The following is a 24,893-nucleotide window of genomic DNA, read 5'->3' as shown; positions in this document are numbered from 1 at the left end:
TCCGTTTACTGCTAGTCCATCTTGCCAGGTTAGGTTAAATTTGTATTATGTGCCATATTAGGTACATTATTTGTATTTTATTTTGAAGAAACTTAAAGGCAACCGGGCAATATTTTTGTCAGAGCAATTAACTATGAATGAACATTGAATCGAATTCTTCTGAACGTTTTTCCTGGTCTGGTGGCAGAACGGGAGTCTATCTTGGTATTTTGACAAAATAAATGCACGATAAAAGGTAAAAAAGGTAAAAATCTGCATCAGTAGCCACAAAACGAAAACAGAAAAGGGGGTTAGATTGTAGCCAGCCAGAGATGAAGTTGAACGAGACGATATTCACTCCAGTGACACACTCCTCGACACAAACAATTGGACCTATGGCCTACATCACTATGATAGACTATTGACTGGTTTCAGGTTCACCCTGTCTGCCAGGTATTGATTGCCTTTGCAAAGGCCATGACTGTGCCAACATGAAAGATGTCACCACATTTAATGATTACACAGTAATATACACAAATTCAGAATTGCTACCAGATTATTATGCGATAATTCTACTAGCAGAGAGGTGTTAGAGCTGATGCTAAAACAATTCAAACACTTTTAATGTTTAGGAAAAGCCTACCTTTGTCTACTCTACGCGTTGTTTAAATTAGCCTGCCGCCACACCCGAGTTCGCAATTTGTGCTTGCATTAAAATCAACAAATTAGCTTCTGTTAAGTCGATTGGGAGTAGCCTGGTTACGAGTCGTGAAATGCAAGTGTACAAACTGACTTCACAGCCTGTATGGCGCTGTGAACGCTTCACAATAGTCTTGAGGTATAAACGTCCCACAGCTAATCCAAAGCCATTTCAGAGTTCGTGGTCTAACACGTAAAATGCTACATTTAATGCTGAAGTAAACTAAAGTAGGCCTATACTTGTAAATAAAAGCAAAATATTCGTGTAAAATAAAATTACTTCTTTGTAAAACACCCCAAGACACCATCACTGAAAAGGGGACTATAAAGCCTATTCGTTTTAGCCTGGGTGCCATCCATTTGTACGCGTTCCACTGATTGCTGCCTTCTCGCTGAACAAACGAGACCAACAACGCTTGATCAGTGGAACGCGGACAAAGGGATGGCACCCAGGCTATATTCGTTTCATTAATATAACCATTTATTAGGCTCCAATAATTAGGGAATCCTGTGACCATCTTCTGTTCTCCAGTTCCATTAATTTAGCGCTCACAATTAAAAAGAAACTACATCAAATGACAGTTTTAGGCTACGTGAATACTATTTTTCAAAAGAAAAGCAACAGGCGGCGGGGTGGTAACACCATGGACGTTTTACCTTACCCGGTGAACAACTCATGCAGTAGCCTAGCTTATTTAAACGTCTCTGTTGTGTTCAGCCTGAAGACGTATTGGTTGTTGATTTCTCGGGATGGTCATAAACCCACACCACAGAGAAGGCTACTCACCTGATTTTGCCATAATCTTTCCTTAAATAACGCGGGGATTCACGCTGCTGAGATTCATGGATCCAGAGCTGTCACCCTCTTCCCTCCCCCTCCCCCTTCCATCAACAAGACAGGTGGCTCTCCATTCCGGAGAACAAGGATACGCCCACGCCTTTCATTTAAAACCACACGTTCAGTTGTGAGCAACTTCGAGGTAAACAGGACCAGAGCAACATCAAAAAAAGTTGCAGCTCACCAAGTAGTTATACCAACGAGTTTCATCATTGACATGGTTCCCTGCTTTATATCTCTACTTATTCTTGTAATAGCCCAGTAACCTTTTGAGCACACTGTGAAGGCTACCGACTATTTTGATGTACAACAAATGCTGGCTATACTCACTCAGTTTTTACATATATATTTTTTTTACATGTATGTATCTTTGAGTGTATATATGCTTTATGTATGCTTGTATGTTTTTTTTCTCGACTGACGTCTTGCTTGCTTCTGATTTTCTCTAACTCTCCTCCTGAGGGGCACATTTTTGGAAGTTGTTTGGAAGATGTTTGTACAGATGCCTGCGTTTTGAGAACATGTGTGTAGTTCTGACAAAATGGTGAGTTGTTTGAGTAGATGTAGAGTCAATTCAATCAGGAAAAAAATGTAACATTATCATGGCACTTTTCTCTATCTCTCACTGCAGGTAAGCGGAACCTTTTGTCTGGTCATAAATGTAACCATAAAGTGAGCTTGACATCAATTTGACATTGCAACATAAATCCTCACTAGAATCCTTGAAGAGGCTAGACAATGAAGCAGAGTCCCCTCGATCACAATCAAACCCTTTTTATGTAGCAACCAGCAGCCACCTTCTGACTATTTCGCCCTGCATGCTCAGTATTTACCCGGTCAGATTCAGACCCCACTGCTGCCAGGTCACCCTAGTGTCAGTTCAGCTCTTAAAACTTTGACCATAATTACAATAGTGGGAAGTGAGAACTGTGTTTCTTGAAAAAGCTTATTGGAGACTACGGAGAAAAGGAATAATATTTAAATTAAGGCAATGTGTGGTTTGTATGAGTGTGAGTTTGCATAATGCTGCTGTGCAAGGAAATGTAGTCACATTCTTTATAATGTAATGATTAATTATACCTTCAAATATCTGGGCCCTGGATTTAGCAAGCCTTTGTATGTTGGAAGAGAATCTAGACTGTTTGCTGTCAGGTTCAACAAATCTCATAACACCCACTAGAGGTCACTTGGTGTGCATATTGAAGGTACAGTCTGTGACTGTAATGAAATTCACATTGCTCCTAACGGCTCTCTGCACGGTCAATTCAGTGTGCCTTCAAAACTATGGTAGTTATAAGGTTGCTGGAGAGAGGTTCTGCAGAGAGAGAGAATGAGTAAAAGAAAGAGAGAAAGGACATGGGGACAAAGGAGATGGTTTGTGTGATAAAAAGATAGAGTCAAGTCAAATGTATTTATAAAGCACATTTAAAAACAACTCACGCTGACCAAAGTGCTGTACAATTAAATCACAATAAAATATCAAAACAAATGGAAAAACAGAAACAAAAAAAATAAAATAGAAAAACAGAAGCAACACACTCAACTAAGCATCTATATACACATCAAAGAACAGAGACACCTCTAACAGAAAGCAAATATAAATTACCAACTAATATTAGGGGGATCCAAATGCTAGAGAATAAAAGTGGGTTTTGAGCCTGGACTTGAAGGAGTCAATAGAGGGGGCTGATCTGAAAGAGAGGGGGATGCTGTTCCACCGTCTAAGGGCTGGGGCTGCAAAAGCGCGTCACCCCTGGATTTAAGCTTTGGTTGGGGGACTGACGACCTGAGGGGCCTGGTGGTGGAATAAGGGGTTAAGAGGTCTACCCTATCAACACTATGTCTCTCTTTCAATTTATTTCTCCTGTAAATATCTTACTTAACATCTCTTTAATGTCTTTGTAGCTCACCTGTATATCCTCGTTCTTCTGTCTCTGCCTGTCTCTCTCTCTATCTTACTGTCTGTCTGTTTTTTCTTTCGTTCTTTAACTATATCTATCTTTACGTCTTGTGTCTATTTCTTGTGCTGATTTCTTTGTAATTGTGTTGTCCTTTGAAGGTCCTTTATGAAGGTGACCATCTGAGTTAGAATATCATTTAAATAAATTATAATTTGACATTTAGATCTGTCCAGATCGAAAGTAGGGGATAGCATTTACCATGATGGAATGTTCACAATTTGAACATCAGTAAGCTTTCTTTGATGCTGCTGTACCGCTATACTACTGCAAGGCTAACTACAGCTCAGAAAGTAGGCTGCAGTATTCAACTTTGTACAAAGACCATCTTAGAACACACAACTGAATGCAGCCTACTTTAATAATTTAATCCGGTGAATTGACAGCAGCCACTTGCACAGTAATTCAACTTTGTCATTTCAAGAATCTGATCAAACAGCATTTGTAATATAATATCAGGTAATATAATAACATGAGGGCTTGAATCAATCTTAATTAATATAGGATTTATTATCAACTTTATTATCAACAATTATTTATTATACTGTGACTATGAAAAAACTGATAGTTGAATAAGAAATATTAATGATACAATCACATAATAGACTTGCCAGGTTAATTAAGCTCTCTTTTCATTGCAGTGTTGAAAATGGAAGTCTGTTGTTGGTGAGATACTGTCATTCTGGTTTAATTTCCTTGGCTGATGTGTAGGTGGACAAAGGTAGGCTACAGTCAGTGCAGTAGGGCTCTCCACAGGTCTTCTTTCTGGTGGCCATATTGCCCCTGTGACTGTGGCGCAGCGCACGCATGGCGATGAGGTAGAGGATCTCACAGATGTTGAGCACAATACAAACAGCTGAGGCACCGACCATAAAGTAAGTGAAGATGCGCTTTTCAGTAGGACGGGAAATGTAGCAGTCCACGTTGTGTTGGCATGGCCACATGTCACAGGTCACCTTGCGGGGCATGTCGAAGTTTGCGTAAATGTAATGCAGCAGATAAAGAAAAAGCACCTCAATGCCCGTCTTGAAGAACAAGCTGAGAAAGTAAGTCCACCACAGACCGCCGTGCTTCTGACCTGGATTATTATAAAGACGCACACCATCCCCATGCTTGGCACGGTATTTACGCTCACGGTCCTCACGGTACCACACATGCATCACCACCATGAAAGAAGGACAGGTGACAAAAATGAGTTGTAGAGCCCATAGGCGGATGTGCGAGATGGGAAAGGTGTAGTTGTAGCATGCGTTGGCGCACCCAGGCATGAGTGTGTTGCAGTCAAAATCCTTTTGGTCATCGCTCCACACACGCTCGGCTGCCACCACGAACACCATGACACGGAAAACAAACACTAGCGCCAGCCAGATTCGGCCAAAGCCGGTAGAGTACTTATTCACTCCACTAAGGAGGCCTTCCAGACCCTTCCAATCCATAGTGACAGTGTATGTGAGTGAATGTTAGTCAATTCAAGTATCAATACAAGTATCAATTCAAATGAGGATCTGAAATGCAGCTGTTCCGATTTAGTTATATCTGGAAAAATGGTGAGAAAGAGTAACATTAATATTCAAGTTCAGTATCATGATAAAACTGTATTCGACATGTAATCTTTATTCCCACCCTTCACATCCACAGGGTGTTTAAGTAATGTTCGATTCCTGTGAGATTTGTCAGTAATGTCTGCTAAAAAATGTGAATCCTTCAGTGTTATTCTCAGATATTTGTGCAGTTAGTACAGACAGTAAGAGCATCATCAGTAATACTTACATAATATCTAGAACTCTGTAATGATATTCAGTTCATTGCAGGAGTCTGCGTGTCAGTAGGGATCATTCAGTGTTGTCTTCCTGCAGGATGCCCTTTCTGATCAGAGTTATTCCACAGCTCCTTGATTAACCGAGGGCATACACTCACTGGTCAGGGTGTGGTTTGAATACACTTTATACTTTGATAACAGCTCTTACGCATTCTTGTGAGGTGTAAAGAGACGCTCATAGGCTAGTGAGAGGTTGAGAGACCTCATTTAACCTCACAATGAGGCAAATATATCTTTATATATTCAAATATATCATTGCAATAACTCTTTTAACGTATGTTGCCATTCTGTCTTCAAAATAACCAAGTTGTTCTTGCATTCTCATGCCATGCTTCTACATTTCTACATGACTGACTACACTCAAGTATTGAGAGGTTTCGTATTATTGCCTTTTTAGGGACTCTAGAAGGAACCATCCTTTATGAGTGTTCATCACAGACCCTCATCAGATAATGGACAAACACTGTTTCCTAAAATCACTGCTGTATTCTGTAGTATTTGCACTAATGCCATATATGATATTGTCATCGTGACTTTGTCAGATCATATCTCACTTGTACAATCACCCAACCCTTCCTACGGTGCCTGAAAGCCTACTTAGCTCCCAATCCCTCTGTACACCAGGTACGTACGGTCCCCTGTTGATTCATGGTGACTAACTGGCCAACACTTGATAACAAGTGCTGTGTGATACCTCAGTCTACTGGACCTGTCTACATTGTCTAAAACAAGTCATTAGGGTCAAGTGCTCTCAACAATTGTCACGACTTGACACCCTGTGTCACCAGTTGGGACCTCCGGGCCTTTAGAGGCCGCCAACTCGAGTTCTACTTGTGTGCCCATGTGCTTTTGTGTTTGTTTGCCTGTACATGTGCTTTTGGTTTACTTCCTGTGTCTTGTCATTGTGTTTCCTGACATGCTCCCTTGTTGTCTCTCCTTCCCTCACCTGTTCCCAATATCACCCTGTTTGTTAGTTTGATTTGTTTCACCTGTCCCCTGTGCTATTTAAGTTCAGTGTTTCCTGTGTCCTTTGTCGGGTCGTTACCCAATGTCAGTCCAAGTCTTGTGTTCCCAGTTTCGAGTAGCATGGTGAGAGATTTTGTTAAATGTATTCCTTCTCTGCCTAGCTTCCTTGTTGTGTCTCTTTGCCGTTTTTTCGAGTCTTGCCATTTTTGATCCTCTGAGTTTTTGCTTTGGATCTTCTGTGCGTTAACCTTTTTGGAAATAAAAGCCTGAGTTCAACTGTATCTGGTCTGCCATTGGATCCTTTCCTGCCTAAACCCTGACAACAATACTGCATTTTAATCTGGTGAAGAGCTAAGGAGGTAATCAAGACCTTTCAGTCTTCGCAACAAATACTTATACAGCTTTGTTCTTGCGAGACTGCTGCAGTGGCAGGGCTGATTTGACCCTATCACCTCTACTCTATGGTTGTGTAGGCACACTTATAGCCAGAAAAAGCCAAACCCTTGTTTGTCAAGCAGTGACAGCATTCAGCCATATCAGGCTTTCCACAGGTGTCAGATACTTCATGGGACCAGGGGAGATTTCCTGGACATTATTAATAATTAGTTTATAATGGAACCAGGATATGGTGAATGGTTTCAACTGATATCTTAAGACAAAAGATGCTTGAAAAGCCTTTATACGCCAGGGGAGTTTCAGGAACTCCTTCTGCACACTCAGGGCACTACACTTGAGGTTTGTGGCCACAATCTTCAATATTGTGTACACACTGTGCAGACAGACTTCTCCTATTACCACTTTATCAGATTTTTCCACGCCAAAGTCAAGAGTTTATAGTGTTGTGTTTATTGTAGTTCAGCATGACAAGTGTTAGATGATAGTTCACATTGGCTCTGCAGTGTGTCTTGCTTTGCAGATCTTTTTTATAACATAAATAATTAAGTGTGTTCAGCTAAATTCAATACAATAAAAATTATAAATAGATGACAACCATGTGAAATAAATATTTGAAAATAAATACTCAAATGTTTTAATCAGTTCAGAAGAAAATATACAAAACACTGAGATACAATTAAAACAATGCTCTGGCATAACTGCTTGGGTAAATACAATTTAATAAACAGTGTAAACAGTTAACATCACATTTCCACACAATGATACATTTAATTACAGAATTATTAATCTGAATGTACTACATTCTGAACATTAACAAATATATTGGTTTATACTGTAATGAAACAAAAGTTTAAAGGTTTTCATGCAATATTTAATTCTACCTATTTAAACCCATCTATTTATATCTGCCTTCACCTTAAGTCCTGGTTTCTGCTTTTATTTTTTTCTGTATTGTTTTTAGAATGCACTGTTTTAATTGCTATTTCTGCACTCCTATTACCTTGCATTATTGTTGTTGTGACCTTGAGACCTCTTTGTATGTTAAAGTGGGCTATACAAATAAAATCCATTATTATTATTACCTTAATTCAAACATCTATTTACTCAAGTGAACATGCTGTAGTTTATCCTAATATTCTTGACTGCAGTGTCTTTACAAACAGAGACTCTCAGAGTATGGCTAACACAAATCAGATCAGGCCTTATAGACAGGGGCACTATCATCAACCCGATGGTCATTCAGCATGGACTCATTATGAGCGTTCTGTTCCTGGGGATTCACTACAGATGGTATGCCTGGTGGATATATGGGCCGAGGGCGAGTGGTCGCCAACTCCTTACAGCGCTTTCCCACCAGGTAGGCCATCTCAAGCAATGTGAGTAGGATACAAACACCACTTGTGATCACCATGAACACGGTGAAGATGCGCTTCTCTGTGGGCCGGCTGATGAAGCAGTTCACAGCCTGGGGGCACGGTGCTTCCCTGCACTTCACCGCCAGTGGAAAGAAGTTGGCTTCATAGATGTAGAAGACCAGGAAGATGAAAACAGCATCCACTGCCAACTTGAAGAGCAGGCTGAATAAATAGGTCCACCAGAGTCCACCACGCTTTTTTCCCGTGTCTGCATAGAGCTTTGTGCAGCCATCACCATGCTTACGCTCGTGCTTTCGCTCCCGGTCGTTACGGTAGGCCACATGCAGCAAGACCAGCAGTGAAGGGCAGGTGACAAAGATCAGCTGCAGAGACCAGAGCCGTGCATAGGAAATGGGGTAGAAGTGATCATAACAGACGTTCTTACAACCCGGCTGCCTCGTGTCACAGTCAAAGTTCCCCTGCTCATCCCCCCACACCTTCTCAGCGGCCACCAGGAACACCATCAATCTGAAGATGAACACGACCGAGAGCCAGATGCGGCCGAACGCTGTGGAGTATTTGTTGACCCCACTAAGGAGGCCCTGCAAAAAGGCCCAGTTCATGCTGAAGTGATCCAAAGACTGCTGCTGACGAATGCCTTGGTGTGTTCCATGTGAAAGACTGTGCTTCACTCCAGTTACTTATACACATGAAGAAAGAAGTCACGTAATCAAAGGGCTCCGCAGTAGGCAAATATAGGGCTGCCTCACCATTCGCTTAACTGTTTGTGTTTGTGAGTGTGTGTGGGGGGGTGGGTGTGGGTTTAAACTTTAATTTAAACTTCAAGCAAATTCTAAAATTGAAAATTCAAATATGAAAACATTTTTGCGAGAATATTTCTGGTGTTCTGTCCTGGGCTTGGGCCAGTCTGTGATTCTGGTGACAGTTGATACTTGAGCCCAACAGCCAATGAAATTCCTCTCCCCCCTTCCGTGCTCCTGAAGCAACGTGTTCATGGACTGGAATAGGTGTGGCTCAGTTTGAGACATATCAGTGTAGATCCACATGGTTAGAGTGGCACCCACCTGGGCTCACAGACTGCATCCTCCAAGCTCATCTGCTGTTACGGCTACCAATGGCATCATTTCAAATCTAACATCAATCCAATAGCACATTAAGATTCACAAATATGGTTGGCTTGGGTGAATATGATGATTTAACAAGGGGTATTAGAGGGATGACTACCAATGTGGTCTTAACTCAAAACAAAAGGCACAACAACACAGTTTCTCAAATCTCAGATGTTTTTTTTTTTTTTTTTTACAATAAATAATCTGGTTATCACACAGCAATACACAACAACCAGGTTAAGGGTCGTATATGATGTAACAGCTCTCTTTTGTTTGTATGTGTCAATCTGGTAACACTCGAGTGGCGTGTACACACAATATTACATACATAGGATGCACCCCCTCAAACACAGACACTTAAGGATACAAACCATGCACACACTGTTGGAGTATGGCAGTAGTAGGGGAGCTGTTTGATACGAGTAAGCTAAGTTAGCTTGTTATGGTGACAGCTGCTTGGTTTTTGGTGTGTGTGCATATGTTGTGGTGTGTATGGCAGAAACTAGTAAAAGCAGTAAAGCCTAAACCATGTACTAAACTATTTCTTACCTGTTTAAACACATTAATGAGACTTACAAGATTTAAAAACCTTAAGCTTGATAAATGTACAGATTTGGTACCTGAACACATTTTGAATACTGCCTACTCTATGTTAGGGCTGTTTAATATGTAATTTGTTGGGCAAGAATTAGCCCTCCTCTACTACTGCTGTGCAATCACTCTTCACACTTCCTTATGCAGCTAAAAAATAGTCTAAACTAGGATTCTAGCTATCTAGGATAAAAAGAAACTGACTAGACTGATTTCACTTTTTCTCTCATAGTTATTAACAATCTGTGTAGATGAATTGTCAAGGAATAGGCTAACAACGTGTTTTCTTTGGAGATTTAGATTTATTTGATGTTTTCCATACATTTAACCTTAATCTTGTCTGTGTTTCAGGTTTGAAAATAGTCTACTAACTAGAAAATGCATTTCCTGAAGGAAATACCAGTGCATGAAATGCAAAGGTTAAGAAAGGAAGAAGAAAAGAAAGAAGAGTGAAAGAAGGAAAGAAGAAAGGAAAGAAGAGTGTAAGAAGGAAAGAAGAGTGAAGAAAGGAAAGAAAAGTGGAAGAAGGAAAGAAGAGTGGATGAAGGAAAAAAGAAAGGCAAGAAGAGTGGAAGAAGGAAAGACAAAAGGAAAGAAGAGTGAAGAAAGGAGAGAAGAGTGGAAGAGGGAAAGAAGAAAGGAAAGAAGAGTGAAAGAAGGAAAGAAGAAAAGAAAGAAGAGTGAAGAAAGGAAAGAAGAGTGGAAGAAGGAAAGAAGAAAAGAAAGAAGAGTGAAATAATGAAAGAAGAAAGGAAAGAAGAGTGAAGGAAGGAAAGAAGAGTGGAAGAAGGAAATAAGGAAAGAAAGAAGAGTGAAAGAAGGAAAGAAGAAAGGAAAGAAGAGTGGAAGAAGGAAAGAAGAGTGAAGAAAGGAAAGAAAAGTGGAAGAAGGAAAGAAGAGTGGATGAAGGAAAAAAGAAAGGCAAGAAGAGTGGAAGAAGAAAATAAGAAAGGAAAGAAGAGTGGAAGAAGGAAAGAAGAGTGAACAAGAGTGGCTCTGGATGAAGAGATAAAGAGAGAGTGAAAATATTGAAAAAAGGAGATAAAAATGGAGTGAAGAAGAGAGATTGAGTGTGAGAGAAAGTTGACAGAGAGAAAGATGGAGAGATGGAGAGAAAAAAAAATAGAGAATGGATGGTGTCTTAATGTTCCTAGTTACAGTTAAATTGAGAGGGACAGAGAGAGAAGAGGTTCTTTGGATTTGGCACAGGTGTCAGTGAAGCATACTAAGGCAGAAGGCAGTAACTTCTATGTTAAAGCTCAGTGGTATGATAACAATGGAATAATTACCCTATTAATGAATCAGTAGTAATACTATTTCATTTATCACAATTACCAATACAATGATTATCACACACACACACACACACACACACACACACACACACACACCATTGAATTATCACATTAAGCACATAAAACAATGAACTTGAATTGTCACATGAAACACATAAAACATCTATGTCAGTACATTGGGGTGTGTGTGTGTGTGTGTGTGTGTGTGTGTGTGTGTGTGTGTGAGAGAGAGAGAGAGAGAGAGAGAGAGAGAGAACGATAGAGAATGAGGCCCATTTTCCCCCTCCACATGCCCCCGCTCGCCAAGCGAAGTTACCCGATTTAGATGCACCTTTTTCGGACTAGCCACAGGCACTGGGTGGGGGAATAGCCCGATAGCTTAGCATATCTGCCATGCAATTCTAATGGTAATGCTACCTAGCTTGGTATGCTAACTGTCGGTAGCCTATACATCGTGAAATCAACCAAAATACTGATGTCACTGGCTTTAATTTGATAATGGCATGTTAGTAGTACATTTAATATCAGTACATTTGTTTAATTACAGTGCATGAAATGCCCTGTATTGTTATTCCTAGGCTTCTTCTTCTTCTTATTCTTGTTACCTTTTTCTGCGATTAATTCAGCCCGAACCGCTTAATGTAGAAACTTCATTCAAACTTTGTCGCGTAGGTCTTGTAAACGACACTTATGCTATGTATTTTTCACTCTTCTAAACTTTATACTTTTTAAGATATTAAAGAAAAACGAATATCAATTTCTCCCATTGACTTACATTGGGCCATTATGACATCATAATAGGGTCTTTAAACTGGCTTGCACCTGTGCTTTACTCTGCCGTGCTAAGGCAAAAGACCATAACTTCAAGTTTGGTCAAAAATGAGTTTTTGACGTATTTGTAAAATATCAGCAGTAATTAAACAAATGTACTGATATTAAATGTACTACTAACATGCCATTATCAAATTAAAGCCAGTGACATCAGTATTTTGGTTGATTTCACGATGTATAGGCTACCGACAGTTAGCATACCAAGCTAGGTAGCATTACCATTAGAATTGCATGGCAGATATGCTAAGCTATCGGGCTATTCCCCCACCCAGTGCCTGTGGCTAGTCCGAAAAAGGTGCATCTAAATCGGGTAACTTCGCTTGGCGAGCGGGGGCATGTGGAGGGGGAAAATGGGCCTCATTCTCTATCGTTCTCTCTCTCTCTCTCTCTCTCTCTCTCACACACACACACACACACACACACACACACACACACACACACACACACACACACACACACACACACACACACACACACACACCCCAATGGACTGACATAGATGTTTTATGTGTTTCATGTGACAATTCAAGTTCATTGTTTTATGTGCTTAATGTGATAATTCAATGGTGTGTGTGTGTGTGTGTGTGTGATAATCATTGTATTGGTAATTGTGATAAATGAAATAGTATTACTACTGATTAATTAATAGGGTCATTATTCCATTGTTATCATACCACTGAGCTTTAACATAGAAGTTACCGCCTTCTGCCTTAGTATGCTTCACTGACACCTGTGCCAAATCCAAAGAACCTCTTCTCTCTCTGTCCCTCTCAATTTAACTGTAACTAGGAACATTAAGACACCATCCATTCTCTATTTTTTTTTCTCTCCATCTCTCCATCTTTCTCTCTGTCAACTTTCTCTCACACTCAATCTCTCTTCTTCACTCCATTTTCATCTCCTTTTTTCAATATTTTCACTCTCTCTTTATCTCTTCATCCAGAGCCACTCTTGTTCACTCTTCTTTCCTTCTTCCACTCTTCTTTCCTTTCTTATTTTCTTCTTCCATTTTTCTTTCATTCTTCCACTCTTCTTGCCTTTCTTTTTTCCTTCATCCACTCTTCTTTCCTTCTTCCACTTTTCTTTCCTTTCTTCACTCTTCTTTCCTTCTTACACTCTTCTTTCCTTTCTTCTTTCCTTCTTTCACTCTTCTTTCTTTCCTTATTTCCTTCTTCCACTCTTCTTTCCTTCCTTCACTCTTCTTTCCTTTCTTCTTTCATTATTTCACTCTTCTTTCTTTTCTTCTTTCCTTCTTCCACTCTTTCCTTTCTTCACTCTTCTTTCTTTTCTTCTTTCCTTCTTTCACTCTTCTTTCCTTTCTTCTTTCCCTCTTCCACTCTTCTCTCCTTTCTTCACTCTTCTTTCCTTTTGTCTTTCCTTCTTCCACTCTTCTTGCCTTTCTTTTTTCCTTCATCCACTCTTCTTTCCTTCTTCCACTTTTCTTTCCTTTCTTCACTCTTCTTTCCTTCTTACACTCTTCTTTCCTTTCTTCTTTCCTTCTTTCACTCTTCTTTCTTTTCTTCTTCCTTTCTTAACCTTTGCATTTCATGCACTGGTATTTCCTTCAGGAAATGCATTTTCTAGTTACTGCTGATATTTTACAAATACGTCAAAAACTCATTTTTGACCAAACTCGAAGTTACGGTCTTTTGCCTTAGCACGGCAGAGTAAAGCACAGGTGCAAGCCAGTTTAAAGACCCTATTATGATGTCATAATGGCCCAATGTAAGTCAATGGGAGAAATTTATATTCGTTTTTCTTTAATATCTTAAAAAGTATAAAGTTTAGAAAAGTGAAAAATACATAGCATAAGTGTCGTTTACAAGACCTACGCGACAAAGTTTGAATGAAGTTTCTACGTTAAGTGGTTCGGGCTGAATTAATCGCAGAAAAAGGTAACAAGAATAAGAAGAAGAAGAAGAAGAAGCCTAGGAATAACAATACAGGGCATTTCATGCACTGTAATTACAGTGCATGAAATGCCCTGTATTGTTATTCCTAGGCTTCTTCTTCTTCTTATTCTTGTTACCTTTTTCTGCGATTAATTCAGCCCGAACCACTTAACGTAGAAACTTCATTCAAACTTTGTCGCGTAGGTCTTGTAAACGACACTTATGCTATGTATTTTTCACTTTTCTAAACTTTATACTTTTTAAGATATTAAAGAAAAACGAATATAAATTTCTCCCATTGACTTACATTGGGCCATTATGACATCATAATAGGGTCTTTAAACTGGCTTGCACCTGTGCTTTACTCTGCCGTGCTAAGGCAAAAGACCGTAACGTAAGCTGGATTTAACCACACAAAGAAGCGTGAGAGAATGCAACGCGATCATCCTAACCGAGACGTGGCTTCACAACAACGTTCCGGACAGCGCAATTAAACTGGATGGGTTTACAACATTCCGCGCTGACAGAAACCACGCCAGCACGGGTAAATCTCGAGGAGGTGGTGTGTGCATTTATATAAATAACAACTGGTGTACAAACGCTGCAGTCATTACAAGTCACTGCTCAGAGAACATTGAGTTTTTAACCCTCAACTGCCGTCCATTCTACCTGCCGCGTGAATTCAATACCGTCAACATCACAGCTGTTTACCTTCCCCCCAGCGCCAACACAAAGGAGGCACTCTCCACTCTGTACAATTCTGTGAGTACACTACAAAACACACACCCGGACTCGGTCTGCATAATCGCTGGCGATTTTAATCAGGCCAAATTGAAAACAGTAATGCCACACTATCACAAGTGTGTGAACTTTGCAACAAGGGGTGAGAACACACTTGACCAGGTCTACACCAACATCAGACAGGCCTTCAGAGCTGTTCCCCACCCCCACCTGGGTTCATCAGACCATCTCTCTGTTATGCTAATCCCAGCCTACAGACCTCTGTTGACGAGAAGCAAGCCAACTGTGAAACAGATCAGGACCTGGCCAGAGGGCTCCACATCAGCTCTACAGGACTGCTTTGAATGCACAGACTGGTCGGTTTTCAGGGAGGCGGCCACCACCAACCAGGACGTCAACCTCACCGAATACACAGACTCTGTAACTGGATACATAACAAAATGCATGGAAGATGTAACCGTCATCAAGGACATTACAGTGAGAGAGAACGAAAAACCCTGGTTCACCAGGGAGGTACGTGAGCTCCTGAGGGCACGCAACGTTGCTTTCAAGTCTGGGGACAAGGAGGCCCTCAAGTTTGCCAGGGCCAACTTGCACCGGGGCGTGAGAGCAGCCAAGCGTGCATATGGACAAAAAATAAACTCACACTTCACTGACACAAAGGACCCAAGACGCCTGTGGCAAGGCATCCAGTCAGTCACAGACTACAAACCATCCCCCCCACCGTGTGAGGACAACACAGACTTCCTCAACTCACTCAACACCTTCTTCAGCCGGTTTGAAGAAAATAACACCACAACACCCACAAAAAAACCCGTAAACCCTGACAGCACAACATTTCAACTGGACCCAGCGGACGTGAGGACGACCCTACTCAAGGTGAACCCCAGGAAAGCTGCAGGTCCAGACAACATACCCGGGCGTGTGCTCAGAGACTGTGCAGACTCACTCACCGACGTCCTCACAGACATCTACAACACCTCTCTGAACCAAGCCATCATACCAGCAAGTTTCAAAGCTACCACCATCGTACCACTACCCAAGAAGTCACCGGCATCATCACTGAACGACTACAGACCCATAGCACTCACTCCCATCATGATGAAGTGCTTTGAGAGACTGGTAAAGGCCCACCTAACATCCACCCTCCCCACTACTCTGGATCCATACCAATTTGCCTACCGCCCCAAGCGCTCCACTGATGACGCCATAGCAACAGCACTCCACCTCTGCCTGGCTCATCTGGAGAACAAAAACAGTCACGCGCGGATGCTGTTCATTGACTTCAGCTCTGCGTTCAACACCGTCATCCCCCAACATCTGGTGGACAAGCTGAGTAAAATAGGCATCAGCACTTCACTGTGCAACTGGCTGCTGGACTTTCTTACTAACAGACCGCAGACAGTCAGAGTCGGAAACAACTCCTCAGCGACCACCATCATAAACACGGGGGTGCCGCAAGGATGTGTGCTATCCCCTCTGCTGTTCACGCTGATGACCCACGACTGCTGTGCCAAATTTGAAACGAATCACTTCATCAAATTTGCAGATGACACAACAGTGGTGGGCCTCATCAAAGACAACGATGACTCAGCATACAGAGAGGAGGTACAGCTACTCATCAACTGGTGTGAGAGGAACAATCTGCTTCTCAACGTCAACAAAACTAAAGAAATTACTGTGGACTTCAGAAAGAAACAACCAACACACATCCCACTCATCATCAACGGCAGTGCAGTAGAGTCTGTGAAAAGCACAAAGTTCCTGGGAGTGCACATCACAAATGACCTTTCATGGACCACCAACACCACCGCACTGGTCAAGAAGGCGCAGACACGACTCCACTTCCTGAGAAGGATGAGAAGAGCTGATCTCCCCACTTCTGCCCTCACCATCTTCTTCAGAGGTGCTATTGAGAGCATCCTGACCAGCAACGTCTCTGTCTGGCATGGCAGCTGTCTAGCTGCAGACAAGAAGGCACTGCAGAGGGTGGTGAGGACAGCAGAAAAGATCATCAGGTCATCCCTACCAGCCATTCAGGAACTGTACACTTCACACTGTTCAAAGCGGGCAATGAACATCATCAAAGACACAACTCATCCAGCACACAGTCTGTTCTCCCTTCTACCATCAGGGAAGCGGTACCGCACCCTGCGGGCCCGCACAAGCAGACTGAGCAACAGCTTCTTTCCACAAGCCATCAGACTCATCAACACACTGAAGAAAACCACATGAACATTCCATAGTCACTTCACCATGCCACTGGCACTTTACTTTACTGTTGCACCTTATGACCACTGATTGTACTTCTGCTGCTATGTGTGTGTGTGTGTGTGTGTGTGTGTGTGTGTATGTGTGTGTGTGAGTGAGAGTGTGTGTGAGAGAGAGATTATTGTCAATGTCTTATTTAAATGTTTGTGTGTGTGTGTGTGTGTGAGAGAGATTTTGTCAATGTCTTATTTAAATGTTTGTGTGTGTGTGTGTGGGTGTGTGTGTGTGTGAGAGAGATTTTGTCAATGTCTTATTTAATGTTTTAAACTGCACATTGGAGACTGGTCAAACGCAATTTCAAACTTCTGTGCTAACCCTGTTACATAGATTTTTGACAATAAAGTACACTTGACTTGACTTGACTTGACTTAATGTAGAAACTTCATTCAAACTTTGTCGCGTAGGTCTTGTAAACGACACTTATGCTATGTATTTTTCACTTTTCTAAACTTTATACTTTTTAAGATATTAAAGAAAAACGAATATAAATTTCTCCCATTGACTTACATTGGGCCATTATGACATCATAATAGGGTCTTTAAACTGGCTTGCACCTGTGCTTTACTCTGCCGTGCTAAGGCAAAAGACCGTAACTTCAAGTTTGGTCAAAAATGAGTTTTTGACGTATTTGTAAAATATCAGCAGTAATTAAACAAATGTACTGATATTAAATGTACTACTAACATGCCATTATCAAATTAAAGCCAGTGACATCAGAATTTTGGTTGATTTCACGATGTATAGGCTACCGACAGTTAGCATACCAAGCTAGGTAGCATTACCATTAGAATTGCATGGCAGATATGCTAAGCTATCGGGCTATTCCCCCACCCAGTGCCTGTGGCTAGTCCGAAAAAGGTGCATCTAAATCGGGTAACTTCGCTTGGCGAGCGGGGGCATGTGGAGGGGGAAAATGGGCCTCATTATCTATCGTTCTCTCTCTCTCTCTCTCTCTCTCTCTCTCTCTCTCTCTCTCTCTCACACACACACACACACACACACACACACACACACACCCCAATGGACTGACATAGATGTTTTATGTGTTTCATGTGACAATTCAAGTTCATTGTTTTATGTGCTTAATGTGATAATTCAATGGTGTGTGTGTGTGTGTGTGTGTGTGTGTGATAATCATTGTATTGGTAATTGTGATAAATGAAATAGTATTACTACTGATTAATTAATAGGGTCATTATTCCATTGTTATCATACCACTGAGCTTTAACATAGAAGTTACTGCCTTCTGCCTTAGTATGCTTCACTGACACCTGTGCCAAATCCAAAGAACCTCTTCTCTCTCTGTCCCTCTCAATTTAACTGTAACTAGGAACATTAAGACACCATCCATTCTCTATTTTTTTTTCTCTCCATCTTTCTCTCTGTCAACTTTCTCTCACACTCAATCTCTCTTCTTCACTCCATTTTTATCTCCTTTTTTCAATATTTTCACTCTCTCTTTATCTCTTCATCCAGAGCCACTCTTGTTCACTCTTCTTTCCTTCTTCCACTCTTCTTTCCTTCTTCCACTCTTCTTGCCTTTCTTTTTTCCTTCATCCACTCTTCTTTCCTTCTTCCACTTTTCTTTCCTTTCTTCCCTCTTCTTTCCTTCTTTCCCTCTTCTTTCTTTCCTTATTTCCTTCTTCCACTCTTCTTTCCTTCCTTCACTCTTCTTTCCTTTCTTCTTTCATTATTTCACTCTTCTTTCCTTCTTCCACTCTTCTTTCCTTTCTTCACTCTTCTTTCTTTTCTTCTTTCACTCTTCTCTCCTTTCTTCACTCTTCTTTCCTTTTGTCTTTCCTTCTTCCACTCTTCTTGCCTTTCTTTTTTCCTTCATCCACTCTTCTTTCCTTCTTCCACTTTTCTTTCCTTTCTTCACTCTTCTTTCCTTCTTACACTCTTCTTTCCTTTCTTCTTTCACTCTTCTTTCTTTTCTTCTTCCTTTCTTAACCTTTGCATTTCATGCACTGGTATTTCCTTCAGGAAATGCATTTTCTAGTTAATCATACCTTCACAGCTTTATTAATATTACTGTGTACTCAACTCTTATTAATAGGGTTATTACAGTGCATGAAAAGCCCTGTATATTCCTAGGCTTCTTCTTCTTCTTCTTCTTATTCTTGTTACCTTTTTCTGCGATTAATTCAGCCCGAACCGCTTAACGTAGAAACTTCATTCAAACTTTGTCGCGTAGGTCTTGTAAACGACACTTATGCTATGTATTTTTCACTTTTCTAAACTTTATACTTTTTAAGATAATAAAGAAAAACGAATATAAATTTCTCCCATTGACTTACATTGGGCCATTATGACATCATAATAGGGTCTTTAAACTGGCTTGCACCTGTGCTTTACTGACACCTGTGCCAAATCCAAAGAACCTCTTCTCTCTCTGTCCCTCTCAATTTAACTGTAACTAGGAACATTAAGACACCATCCATTCTCTATTTTTTTCTCTCTCCATCTCTCCATCTTTCTCTCTCAGTCAACTTTCTCTCACACTCAATCTCTCTTCTTCACTCCATTTTGATCTCCTTTTTTCAATATTTTCACTCTCTCTTTATCTCTTCATCCAGAGCCACTCTGGTTCACTCTTCTTTCCTTCTTCCACTCTTCTTTCCTTTCTTATTTTCTTCTTCCATTTTTCTTTCCTTCTTCCACTCTTCTTGCCTTTCTTTTTTCCTTCATCCACTCTTCTTTCCTTCTTCCACTTTTCTTTCCTTTCTTCACTCTTCTTTCCTTCTTACACTCTTCTTTCCTTTCTTCTTTCCTTCTTTCACTCTTCTTTCTTTTCTTATTTCCTTCTTACACTCTTCTTTCCTTCCTTCACTCTTCTTTCCTTTCTTCTTTCATTATTTCACTCTTCTTTCTTTTCTTCTTTCCTTCTTCCACTCTTCTTTCCTTTCTTCACTCTTCTTTCTTTTCTTCTTTCCTTCTTTCACTCTTCTTTCCTTCTTCCACTCTTATCTCCTTTCTTCACTCTTCTTTCCTTTTGTCTTTCCTTCTTCCACTCTTCTTTCCTTTCTTCTTTCCTTCTTTCACTCTTCTTTCTTTTCTTCTTCCTTTCTTAACCTTAGCATTTCATGCACTGGTATTTCCTTCAGGAAATGCATTTTCTAGTTGAGTGTTACATTTTCAACATTGTAATAAGCATCACCTCACCTAGTGGTTCACAATGGGTGTGGCTAAATTGTCATTGCAATGTTGAAATACCAAAGTGTGTATTTGTTATGTTGTGTTAAAGGTGGGATAGTCAACATTTTATTGTGGTTTCAAATGGGTATTCCTAGATGGCCTGAAGAAGGCTATTGTGATGATTTGGAGATGGTGCTTTGAATAGGAGAAGCCCCAGGACCCTTAGTAAATCCAGCACTACTATGTCTGCTTTACAGGGACCTAAAACGTTTGAAAGTAAAAAGTTGATATATTAGTTACACAAGCGTCAATTGTGTCACTTTACCGATATTTTGTCCTTGTAGATTACAAGCACACACCACAGTAATATTGCTGTTTAACATTTATTTTTAGACATATAAAACGTTGCGAGTTCATACGATTGCAGCATTATTCTTCCAGAGGTGTACTTTTGGTACTACGCTACTGTGAGCTTTATCAGTGCAGTTAAAGGCAAAAACAACATAGGTGCATGCGGATGCCCCTACAGACGGTGTGTTTTTTTTTTTTTTTTTTAATATTCTACACTGGTAGCATAAACACTTCCTGAATCAAGTTGGGACAGCTGCGGGTGAGAGGTCAGACCGAATTCCCTTTCCACACCGACCGCCTACCTCACCGCAGCATCCCGGGACAATGTGACCCATCTGGTTCACCTTCAATAGCTAGTTGGGACTGTTCAAAGTGGAAAGCAGTGCCAGCAGAGTGCACCAGCCACGTCGTCTGGCTGCGGCAAACATCTCAGCACTTAGCAGCTGCACTGGGAGGTAAGTAACGTTTGGTAACAGTAGCTTTTAGGACGTGTGCTAACCTTAACTTTCCAGCTAACTTAGCTGGCTAATATTTTGGCTAGCAATCTTGCTACTGCTCTCCCTCACAACTGTTGTCTACAGTTGCGATGAAATGTAGGTTGTGGTCTGTTCGTGTTAGTTGTCCATATCAGCCCACGTAATATTATTGACGTTTACTTACTTAATGTTAGCACCTTTAGCCAGATAGATGGCTAGCTGGATATCCTAGATAGCCAATATAACATTTGCATGTGCACGCAGTACACACATTAAGCTAGCTTTAAATACAAAGACCGGTTACGTAACATGAGAAGTAACGCAGTCGTAGAGAGCTTGCCATAACAGAAAGTAAAACAAAGCAGCGACTGTGACCTGTATCAGTTAGCAAAGTCTGTCCAGCAAGCTAATACCTCAAACCACAGTAGACCGCTTAAGTTATGTAAGGTGAGGATTGCTAACGTCAGAGCTCATCTTCAAATGTTTTGGCGGACCCATAGCTAGTTGATTAGCGTATGACTGAGTTTCCAGTTGTTGGTGGCCGATTGGCATTACAGTGTTCTGCTCGATAACCTGTTTCTCGCATCTGTGTCCTTCAGCCCGTGATTTTCTGAGCCATGCGACAGTGGTGCCTACCTGCCGTGGCTCCACGCACTGAACCGCTCCCGACGGGCCGACTGTCGCCTCCGCTCTCAGGTATCACAGGCGCATGTTTATGTATATCAAACAGTGGTTGTACAACTACGCCTCAATAAAAGACTGACCAGCATGGACTTATTGTGGTTTTTGTTTTTCTACGAAATACCCCAAAGCGTTATTTTCCCCATGAAAGTGTAACGTTAATGATCGAAAATTACAAAATGATGCACATCACTCGTTACATTCGTCTATGTCAGTAACACATTTTTATGCGCCTTAGTGTGTATAATAACAGTAGACTTCATCTAGTAAATGGCACTATGACACAAAGAGTGGAACGTTTGACGGTTGTGTTACTAAATTTAACAGGGAATGCCCCTCTTCCATTTTTGACTTCTGTGATGAACTGCAGCTCAAAGCCGGCCTTCATGCGTTTTGCCTCTTAACATAGTTTGTGTAATGTGGGCTTCAATCGCTTTATCCCCTCTAACCCTGACTGGTGAAGTGTTTGTCCCTAGGTTATAAGTGAATCATCAAGTGCCTTTTCCATATGTATCCAAACAGCTAGGGCCATTTCCTCTGTCTATGCTTTACTGCCTCTTGAGGATTCATATTTTCTTGTTGGAATGTGGAACATTTGTTGTTAAAAGCTTTTTATTGTATTAAAATGTATGTGAGAATTTCCATGTATGAATTTAGCAGAAGCTTTCATCCTGTGCCTTCAATTCCAGTACAGATGTACAATTTGATCAACTTGAACTTGTCTTTCAGATGCCAGGATGGAGTGTTGTGATGTGGAGCCTCGCTACACCATAGAGCAGATTGACCTCCTTCAGCGGCTTCGACTTTCAGGCATGACCAAACCGCAGATCATTCAGGCTCTAGAGTCTTTGGAGCGGCTTGATTCTGACCACCGCTCCCCTTCCTGCTGTGACAACCACCCTGACCCTCCCACTGTTGTTGCCAATGTAGCAACAGTTGCGTCTTCATCGTCGTCGTCATCATCTTCCTCTCTCACCTCCGCCACCACACAGACCCCTGTGATGGAGGCCTCGCTGTCACCAAGCAACAGCTATGAGGCCTCACCTCCGCCCCTTTACCCCCCTAGTGGAGTCCAGCGCTCATTTAGCTATGACCTGCCGGAGGAGGACTGGGACCTGGAGGAGAAGGTGGAGGAGTACATGAGGTGAGATCATACTTATGATGCGCTACTGAACCAATCCAAGACTTGCGGATGGTGTTCTCCATAGTCAATCACACCTCCATCCACTCCTGAACCACACATCTGGACACATAATGAATATAACATCTTAATTTGTCATTTCACAATATACCTGAAGGGACTCCAGACTCCATAAAAAAAAAAATGCTCTTTTATGAGTTTTTGGCATATTATCCTAATACTTACTCATCCTTAAAAACTGAACAAAAAAAACGGTGTATCCTGCACTTGGGGGTGTTTCCAAATGTAATCTCCAATCAAATTACTCTCTTATTCTATTCCGTAATATTCTCCTTAAAACGTTGTCTCATTTGCAACTTCAGCTTAAACAACGTTGTTCTAATTGACCATTAAACATTTTCTGGTTGGCGAGCAATTCTCCACTGAAACTAACATTGGTTTTGTGTCTAGCGTGAAAGCATCTACTGTCATTGTCAAGTATCGTAGACAGACAGATAGCTAGCTAGTTCACTGAACTAGTCAGCACTATGGGGTGAATACCAGACGCTATTGGCTAATCTTAATTCCAAGTGAGTGTCCTCCACCTAAACTTGCTTTTTTATGGTTGAAATATGTCACAATCGAGAGATAGTCCATGCCATTTCAGAAAGGGATTTGTGGCCCAGATGTGTCCAGATGTGTACTCCAGGGACTGGTTACTTCCTGGTTAGTGCCTTTGGCACCTTGCACTGACAGAGACTTACTGACCAATCAGTGCTGTCATTTGCCAATAGCTGATCATTTCAGCAGGAAAACCTCCTAAAACTAGTCCTCGACTATACAGGACCGTTAGCACTTGCCCTAGAAAATCAGAGTAACTCTGTCCCTGTTAAATTTAAATGTTTTTCTATTTTAAATGTTAGTCTATTTTGTAGACTTCTCAGGTGATGCCTTTCAGCCTTTTCTGTGCAGGAACTACGGACCTACAAGTGATAATCTTTTGGTCTTCAATCCAGGGATTAAAATTAACGTCGTCCCGGGGCCGTATTAAAATGTCTTTGGGACGATCAACAATTTAATTTGGGACGACAAGAATTTCAGCCCGTTTTTTATTGCACTTGCAACTCATTTAAACGGAAAAGAAACGCAATTTCAATGTCCTTGAATGAAGACATTAGACACTGACAATAAATCTGACTTGACTTGAAATGGACTCGCGCCTCACGTTTGTGTTCTATTAGTGGCGGTCCGTGCATTTCACGACTAGGCTGGCCTTCAGCGATGTCCTACACCAGGGCTCTTCAATTAGTTTGGAGCTGGGGCCGGTTCTTGAAACTGAGGCAAAGTCAGGGGCCGGAGAATATGAGTTATCACGGTAATTTATAAAGAAATTACAACAACATACTGAAGGAGTCATTATATTCTATTTTGTAAGTGCTAGAGGCGCATAGGCCCAAGGATTCAAAAATCAAACAAGGTGAGCAATAACCAAGACATTTTAAGAAATGCAATTAACTAACAAAAACATGCACTTCATTGTAAATAGATGAACCAACACAACTTGACTGGTCATTATCCTCAATATTTAAGATTAAACTGATTTGAGTGACAGGCTGAATCAAATGCATCTCCAGCAACAAAGTGCATTGCATGGAACTGAATAGAATTGCAACAACTTAAAAGTGCATGGTATTATATCAAGGGAAAGTGTTACAAATTTCACTCAGTTCAGGTGAATTGTATCAGTTCTTGAGAATTTAATTCATTTAACTGGCAAACAACTTCCAAGTGCACCAATTCTTTGTTTTACTATTCTGCCCGTGCTTCTCTGTTTGTGGCATGATCCCTCTAGCCTGCTAAATTGGCTTGGCAGATAGATAACAGTTTTCCCAAGAGAAAGTCTGAAGCTTGAAGTTCTTTACAAACCTTTACTTAAGAAGCACTGTAAAACTGAGCAGACATACAGAGTAATCTTGGTAATCTCATCTCGTAACATTCGTTTCTAAAAACAATCACTTAGCATTGCATTTTTAACTGTGATAGACGTTAGCTTAATGCTAATTTATAGGGGAAATTCCATAGAGACCGCGCTAGCGTTTAGCATATTCATCAAAGTAAACAATTCGAACAAACTACGGTTCAGTACAAGTGGTTTCCACAAGAAGTAATGTTTCTAAGTAATAACTGATCAACTGTTTAAGAAAATACTTACAGGCTAAGGTTTTCTGGCCATATACAGCCGCGGAAAAAATTAAGAGACCACTTCAAAATTATCAGTTTCTCTGGTTTTACTATTTATTAGTATGTGTTAAAGTAAAATGTACATTTTTGTTTTATTCTATAACCTACTGGCAACATTCCTACCAAAT

General features: G+C 40.9%; 3 protein-coding genes across 6 annotated transcripts in view; 1 reads left to right on the top strand and 2 right to left on the bottom strand.

The window, feature by feature from the left end:
- Nucleotides 1-4,151: 4,151 nt before the first annotated feature.
- LOC308363486 (gap junction beta-3 protein-like) lies at nucleotides 4,152-4,910 on the bottom strand (the record flags this gene model as incomplete). The annotated part of the gene is made up of 1 exon (XM_080836293.1): nucleotides 4,152-4,910. The coding sequence occupies one exon, from the start codon at nucleotides 4,908-4,910 to the stop codon at nucleotides 4,152-4,154; it is 759 nt and encodes a 252-aa protein (XP_080692419.1).
- Nucleotides 4,911-7,850: 2,940 nt separating this feature from the next.
- LOC308364781 (gap junction beta-4 protein-like) lies at nucleotides 7,851-8,633 on the bottom strand (the record flags this gene model as incomplete). Its single annotated transcript, XM_080838018.1, has 1 exon — nucleotides 7,851-8,633. The coding sequence occupies one exon, from the start codon at nucleotides 8,631-8,633 to the stop codon at nucleotides 7,851-7,853; it is 783 nt and encodes a 260-aa protein (XP_080694144.1).
- An 11,921-nt stretch (nucleotides 8,634-20,554) lies between these two features.
- The window catches only part of LOC308364803 (homeobox-containing protein 1), a 29,873-nt gene continuing 25,534 nt past the window's right edge, over nucleotides 20,555-24,893 (top strand). For 3 of the 4 annotated variants that reach the window (XM_080838049.1, XM_080838048.1, XM_080838046.1), the window contains exons 1-3: nucleotides 20,555-20,702; nucleotides 21,323-21,419; nucleotides 22,134-22,548. In XM_080838049.1, the coding sequence (XP_080694175.1) occupies nucleotides 21,341-21,419; nucleotides 22,134-22,548 (494 nt within the window). In that variant the 5' untranslated portion in view covers nucleotides 20,555-20,702; nucleotides 21,323-21,340. Of the gene's footprint in view, nucleotides 20,703-20,740; nucleotides 20,841-21,322; nucleotides 21,420-22,133; nucleotides 22,549-24,893 lie in introns of those variants that run through there. The other variant, XM_080838047.1, reaches the window with a different exon arrangement.

Source organism: Sprattus sprattus (assembly GCF_963457725.1).
Source record: "Sprattus sprattus genome assembly, chromosome: 4".
Classification (NCBI taxonomy): Eukaryota; Metazoa; Chordata; class Actinopteri; order Clupeiformes; family Clupeidae; genus Sprattus; species Sprattus sprattus.
This window is presented reverse-complemented; position numbering and strand designations above follow the sequence as displayed.